The sequence below is a fragment of the Lates calcarifer genome, linkage group LG8 (genome assembly GCF_001640805.2).
Source record: "Lates calcarifer isolate ASB-BC8 linkage group LG8, TLL_Latcal_v3, whole genome shotgun sequence".
Taxonomy (NCBI): domain Eukaryota; kingdom Metazoa; phylum Chordata; class Actinopteri; family Centropomidae; genus Lates; species Lates calcarifer.
Genome location: NC_066840.1, coordinates 15,606,220 through 15,614,088, shown reverse-complemented (window position 1 = coordinate 15,614,088; position 7,869 = coordinate 15,606,220). Strand labels below are relative to the sequence as shown.

At 39.8% G+C, this 7,869-nt stretch overlaps 1 protein-coding gene across 1 annotated transcript; it reads left to right on the top strand.

The window, feature by feature from the left end:
• Positions 1-4,210: 4,210 nt before the first annotated feature.
• On the top strand, positions 4,211-7,710 carry f9a (coagulation factor IXa). The gene is made up of 8 exons (XM_018660266.2): positions 4,211-4,378; positions 4,610-4,797; positions 4,881-4,905; positions 5,074-5,187; positions 5,616-5,750; positions 5,845-6,125; positions 6,261-6,384; positions 6,811-7,710. Exons 1-8 carry the CDS (start codon positions 4,273-4,275, stop codon positions 7,398-7,400), a joined length of 1,563 nt encoding a protein of 520 aa, XP_018515782.1. The 5' UTR covers positions 4,211-4,272; the 3' UTR covers positions 7,401-7,710.
• Positions 7,711-7,869: the final 159 nt, after the last annotated feature.

The following is a 7,869-nucleotide window of genomic DNA, read 5'->3' as shown; positions in this document are numbered from 1 at the left end:
TAATCTCTAATAAAACATGAAATTGTCACTTTTACACCAAGGCTTATGCAGTAAACAGGATATACCATGTTGATGAGTGATCTTTAGTGGTTGTGGATGGTGGATTGTTTTACCTTTGAATGGAGCCAGACTAGATGTTTCCCCCTTTTTCCGGACTCTGTGTTAAGATGAGTTCACTGTTTCCTGGCTTTTGTTTCATATATAATGGACAGACATGAGATTGGTATTGATTGATTGACTGATTGATCTTCTCATCTAACTTTCAGCAAGACAGCAAACAAACGTATTTCCCAAAATAGCAAAGTTATTTGAACATGTTGGACTCTTTCAGAGTTTGCAGTGATTTCACTTGCTTCTGTTTTGCATATCTTCATTATGTTTTTTCCTGAAGTTTTGTTTTTCCACAATGAGTGATCATAATTACATCATCCCATCATAATTTCCATTTACTCTTGTTTGTAAGTAAATGGCTGCTGTTTTCCAGAGGGTGATATTGCAGAGTTTGTGTGTGTGTGTTTCAATAGGATTTCACATAAAACAACCAGTTCCTTTGCCTCTACCTGATGAGATACTGTGTTCACTCTAGACTCACAAATAATCTGAGATTAATTAATTGTGTTAACGCTGCTCATTCAGCCTTCAGTTTTTGTCGTGTTCTGTCAGCAGCTCATCTTTGACAGACTGGCAATTGGCTGATTATCCAAAAGTGGCTCAGCAGAAAAAAGGTTATCATAAACAAACCTAGATGGCTGCATGCTTGCATGCCACCAAGATAACGTTTTCCCATTGTTTTTGTCGCTATATAAATAAGGCTACACATTAGAATGTTAAAGCTACCCATTGTAACTTTGCTGAGCAGCCACGAATGGTAATTAACCCTGCTCTGAAGATCGTAGAGCAGTCACATAGAGCCAGGCACCTGGGGCACGGAGTGGGAATGAAACTGGCACCACACTCCCTATTAGAAGTCAGAATATCATCAAAATGATTTCAAAGCTTTTATTTTAAGGTAAAATAGTTGCATAATATTGCTTAAACATTTACATGTTGTGGCCTAGAGAAGCCCAGCTCAAGTGAGCCCACTATAAAACCTAGAAAGAATGGCTGATCTAATTAAACAGAAGTTTTTCCCTGTTGCCCCCAAGATCTTTTCATCATTAATATTGCACCATTCAAATGTCACCGTGTTCAAACTCTCCATCACTTTAATTTTGCAGATATAAGGTTTCACACACTGTAGTCTGTAAAAACCAAGGCATAATCCAGTCAGGGATTATTCAGACCACAGACAACAAAGTATTTGTCTGTGTAGTGAGTGCCTGAAAGCTACTGCCAAAACACATTGAGAGTCTGATGAGTATAGATGTTGGGTCACTCTGGGAGAAAGTTTAGCTGGTAGGGTTACAGACAGCCCAGACACAGTAAGCCCTGACTGCCTCAGTCAGCGTCTGGATGGAAAATCTGGATTTTGAGACTGCGTTTTTTTTTTTTGGTGTTGTTGTTGTTGTTTTTTTCAGCCTATCATAATTCAAACTGCAAACTTTTTACAGTCCTGAAAAAGCACTAAGAAGTTAGATTTAGTGGTTTTCTGGTTTCATATCTGGTTTTCATATTAAAAGTTCTGTTCATCAACTTGTATTTTATTTTTGGTAATGAGGTTGTGCTTTATTTTTTTTCCAGATCATTGATTGTGTCTTTAAATATCATAAGAATTCAGTTACTTGCCATTTGCCATCATGCTGCCCTTGTTTGAGCTTTACAAACATTCTGATTCACACAGACAGAGGAAGGTTTTACCAAAGCAAAACATAAACCCTCTGCAAATGACACTGTGAGCCTGGTGAAAGACTGAGGTCTGGGCCGCCTGATCTCACCCACAGCCCACGAGATACTGTACCATAACGATCAATAGCACTGAGCAAGCATCAAAGTTTTTATTATCTGCGAGGCCCTGACTCGATCCCCCACTGCAGTGACTTAATCTAATTGGAGCCGACGCAGACTCCCCAGCTGTGTGGGACTGCCAAAGAAAGATAGAAGACAGAGATGTCAGGGAGATCTTCATAAATCAATAGTCAGTCACAGACAATTTTACTCCCTTCTATCCATCCATGCATCCACACCATCCATCTAACACAGTCTTGTTAGCGTTTTCGACTCACAACTCATCACCTCAGTGCTAATAGCAAATCTATTGTTACTATTTTCTCCTGGACATACTATAGTAAGCCCAGTCAATGGTCTGCATCCACTCAGCTATTAAACTAGGCTGTGTGGAAAGTATGCCATTGGGGTTATCGAGCCCACAGCCTCTCCACCAGGCTCAGCAACAGACTTAGATTTAGAAATATGACTCAACGAGGGCAGTGCAGAGTGTACCTGCTGTAATGTTTTGGACTAAAGCTGTAATACCTTTAATGAATTCTGTTGCATCAGGCATGAGAGGTCGTTTTTATGGTCACCAGATAAAATCATAATATTGTGAGCGGACGTACTATAACTACTTAACTCTGATATCCATCTTGGCTGGAAATGATCTAGAAGCTCTTGTATTGAGCAGACAGCGTTAATTACTCAAGTATGAATTATTCAGCCTTTGAACGATTCAGTGAAATATAAATGCCTCCGGTCAATAGTTGCCAACACTTGAGAAGACTTTGGACTCCCTCTGGGGGGATTTTAGAGCCAGTGATGGGTTGCATTTTATATGCCAGACCACAGAAAGACACCAGAGTTAAATCTTCAGCTGGCATGCTGAATCAGCACAAGCTTCACTTCACCCTTGGCCTCTGCATCATCGTCTTGGGTATCGCTCAATCATATTGAACAATTATGAAAGGATATGTGGACATGAGATTTTAGGAAAGTTTGTAAAAGTAACCACAAGCAAAAAATTTCTTCAGTTCTAATGATGTGATGCTGGTCTCACTGGAAATGTCTTTTGACATGGTTATTTGGTTATATGTTATATCTACAGATCTGTATAACATAACCTGTCACCAACACACAAAAATTGAATCGATAAAAATGTGTTTAAAGACTACACTGAGCAAAGCATGTGGAAACTGGGTTCAGAAAATGTAGTTTGTGGGTTCATTATCTGAATAATTTTGACATTGTAAATGTATCCAGTGACAGCACACAAAAAACACTAGAGAATTAGAAAGAAAAACTCTTGAATGAATTTTATCCCCCTCACACACAACGTGAATATCTACTCATGAACAGTTTGTTGCTTCAGCTGCTTCTTGATGTTATTTTTCAAATATTTTTAAAACTTAGATCTGAATGTAGTTCTGTGGGTAATTCATTCGGTCACAGTCAGTCACAGGCCTCTCTCTCTACTGCAGTGATAAATAATGGGGTACATTATCCTATTACCACTCACTATTACTGTCTTACTGTTATGTCGAATGACTGAGGTGTGTGTGCACCATCTTCTGGTGAGAAGTCCAAAGTGCATTTCATTGATTAACTCATGCTCCTTCCATGGATCAAGGCTCAGAAGAAGAAAAGACACATTAGATTTTTAATGGAAAGCATGACTTCATTTAAATTCAAAAGTTGATTTAGGTTTATACCATTCCACAAGTATTATCAAGCCCAATTTAAGTTATCTAGATAATTATAATTAACAGAGAAGAAGATTTAAAGGGAAGGCTGCAATGTCCACTGCCACAGAGGACATAGTAAAAAAAACAAAACAAAAACACTGTCACAAACAAAATCTGTTTGAGTGCCAGTAGTTGGCTCAATGTGTTGAACATTGTATCTCTTTAAGAGATGTTAAAATAAAACATCATAATAAAATACATGAAAAAAAACACACATGAATGAGGCAATAATGTGTTTTGTGTGTGTGTGTGTGTGTGTGTGTGTGTGTGTATTTAAAATCACATTTCTCAATAATCCTTTGACAAGCTTCTCATTGATACAAACCTAACCTCTACTCATGTTCACAGACAGTTCAGTTGTGATAAGCAAATACAGATGATTCATTTGTTTGGTTCATAGCAAAACATTAGAAAATCAATTTGGTCTTAGTAACAGATGGTCCCTGTTTAGAGTCTTCTGTGAACCCCATTCCTGAAACTGAAAATCTATGGCTTCCCTAAATGACAAAATGTACATATGAACACACCGGTGTGTTGTTGTGTACATGGATGTTTAAATAGCACCTTTTCCAGACAGAGTCTGGATTTTTTTTCTCTGAACAAACATGCAACTAATTGTGAGTGTACATGTGCAAACAGAGTTTTGTACTTTGGAGTGATGGTCCAGTGTGTGTCTGTCGAGACATCACAGCAGTTTGGAATGGAGCTAATCTCTTTGTCTTTGCTGTCTTTGTTGCTTCTGGGCTTTCAGCTGGGCTCTGGAGGTATTGAAAGATTATTTATGATGCCCATAATTAATTTCTCCAACTTGAGGTTTTTTTATCGTTTAGTTGTTGTGTTGTAACTAAATGTGACAGGTGGAGGATCGTCTTGTTTATTTACTTTCTTGATATACAGAAGCAAATCTCTAAACTTTGTATATTTTCTTGTTGTGTGAATGTGACAATTATTTGAACACTGACTTTGTGATTATATTATCCTTTTACTCACTCCAGCCCCAGCTTCAGGCTCAGGGCCAGTGTTTCTTTCAGGTCAGGCAGCTGACAGCGTTCTGCGGAGGCAGAAACGGTACAACACAGGGGTGTTTGAGGAGCTGCTGGAGGGCAATTTGGAGAGAGAGTGTACTGAGGAAGTTTGTGACTTGGAAGAGGCCAGAGAGATCTTTGAGAATGATGAAAAGACAGTACGCATCTGTTCATTTTGATGTTATTTCACATGTTATCGCTATTTTTACTGCATTCATCAGAATCTTTACTTGCATTTTAGATGGAGTTCTGGGCAGGATATATTGGTAAGACTGTTCTTAATGAATGATTTCTATCAACACAAACAGAAATGTTGTCCTGTGTGTGTGTGTGTGTGTGTGTATGTATATATATAGTAAAAGTTCATTTTTAAATGTCCTGTGCAAAGTCAATAGATGACCATGTGCTGACTTATTATTTCTGGTTTTCCCCAGATGGAAATCAGTGCGCGTCAAGTCCATGTCTGAACCAGGGCACATGTGAGGACCATCTGGGCTACTACACCTGCTTATGTCCACAGGGCTTCACTGGCATGAGGTGTGAGATTGGTAAGTCAAAATCCTGTGGCCAGATTTAACAATGTGATCATCAGAAATTAGATTTTTATGCTACATGATACAAATTTGTTGAGAATATGAGATCAGATCTGATTAAATCTCAAGATCAAAGGATAAACAGCCAGATGCTATTTTTTCTTCTTGTTTCTAAATTAAATTAATGGCTTGCATCCAGCTTCAGTCTGGTTTTAGCTTCCAAAATTAGATTAGTGTTTTTGGGAATTCTATAAACAGCAGCCAAAGTGCCCTGTCCGTGAGCAGTTCTGCATTTACCTGAATCACACTCACTGACAATGCAGTAGATACCCTACAAAACAAGTTTGCATACACAAGTCTTTATGTGGAAATGACATGTCATTGTACAGGTATATATGTAATAAAAGATGACATTGAATCATTTCTGTATTTTTTCTGCTCAGCTGTAGTAAAAAGATGTGATGTGAACAATGGAGACTGTATGCACTTTTGTGAGTCCATGAGCACCTTTGGAGCGAGATGTTCCTGTGCAACGGGATACAGGCTGCTGGAGGACGGGGTCACCTGTGAAGCAGAGAGTATTGACATATTCTTAATGAATGCTGTGCCAAATAATATGATAATGACTTTTAATTCAAGAGTGTAACTTCTGCGTTTTCTCACATTACTCAGCTAAGTTCCCGTGTGGCAGAACTGCTCTGACAGAAGTAAGTGCAGTACTCACAAGGTCTCTTTTTTGGAGAGAGAATGTGAGCCTGCAGAACACCACCTCACAGGCCTATGTTACCACCACTACATCCCCTCCCTCAACTCCAGCCAGTACCACAGCAATTTCCACAGCTTTTCCAACCACGACCGATCCTGTAGCAGGAGCCACCACTGAGGAGCCGCCACGTCCCTTTAAACGCATTGTAGGAGGCAAGGAGGTCGCTCCAGGAGAGATCCCATGGCAGGTATTGTATGGAAATAGAATTATTAATGTATGTTAGGCTTTTTAACAGGGAAAACACGAGGAGAAAAGAAACAGCAGCTGTGATGTGTTCAATTTTCGTAGTTATTCACAGCTCTTTTCTCCCAATTTTATTCAGGTGGCCTTGATACTACGCTCCACAGGTGCGTTATTCTGTGGGGGATCCATTCTCAGAGAGAGGTGGGTTATCACTGCAGCTCACTGCCTGGCGGAGGCACAAGGCAAATTCTTCATCAGAGTGGGTAAGAGTCGCTGCCACTAACTTCACCCCTACTGAAGTATAAAGAAGCTCTGTGTAGAATAGAGCTTAAACAATTAGTCAGTTAATTAGTCAAGTCATCTAGCAAAAAATTAATTATTTGCTGTTTTGTTAGTTGGACAAAACAAGCCATTTTAAGACATCTTTTTGTGTTGGACTTTCCACCATTTTATAGCATTTTTCAGTCCAAATTATTGATCGGTTGATCAAGAAAACAATTAATCCATGATTGTCTCATGTTTTATGTGTCATAGTCCTTGAAATAATGCTTGATTTCATGCCATTTATTACATCTTTAAGGGGAAATGATTTTGCCATCTGCTTCAGGACATCCACTGAATGTGTGTTACTGTAGAATACATCTATAGAGTGAATCACTCATTTTTGTATCTAATATCTCTACCTGCAGGGGAGCATAACATCTACATCAATGAGGGCACAGAGCATGATTATGATGTGTTGGAGCAGCACATGCACCCGCTCTACAACGCCAGTGTAAGCTTGTACAACCACGACATTGCCCTGCTCTACCTCAAAACCCCCATCACCTTCTCCACGACAGTGCGACCCATCTGCATAGGGCCCAAGGCTTTCACCGAGGAACTGGTGAAGCACTCCTCGCCGGCTACGGTCAGTGGCTGGGGCCGGACGCGCTTCCTTGGATCCATGGCCAGCACGCTCCAGAAGGTGGAGGTTCCCTTCACAGATCGGACAGAGTGTAAGCACAGCAGCAGCGCCAGGATCACTCCTGTCATGTTTTGCGCCGGATACTATAACGAGGCCAAAGATGCCTGTCAGGGGGACAGTGGAGGTCCACATACAAACAGCATTCATGACACGTGGTTCCTGACAGGTATTGTGAGCTGGGGGGAGGAATGTGCAAAGGATGGGAAATTTGGTGTGTACACCCGGGTGTCTCTTTACTACCGCTGGATAACCCATGTTATGGGAATAACCAAACGCAGGCTGGCAAGTTATATAGAAGATCCTGACCCTTAAATTTAAAGATTGTAGATTCAAAAATACAACTGGTTTACAGATGTGTTGCATGTCAAATAAAATGAATGAATTATGTATGAAAGTATGAAACATTCACACAACTTGGAAGGTCGTATGTGTGCGTATCTGACAGTGACCTTTTAAAGACACTCAGCTCTGACTAGGCTGAGCAGTGCAGCTTCTGGATGCCATTGCACTGAGAAGTGTGCGTGGTTAAAAAATGCAGTTTAATATGTTAATATGGGATGTGTTAACATAATGTGTAATCGCAATTGGCTGAATGACTAATAAATTCCTCCATACCAATTAACTACAGAAGCAATCTACATTGTAAGAAATGCACAGGTAGAAATGATATATGGGTAGATATTAGCCTGTATTTTATACTGTATAAAACTAATGTTAAATCGATAACACCAGATTCATGTCATATCTACAAAAACACTGAATGTGTGCAGTTACAGCAAAG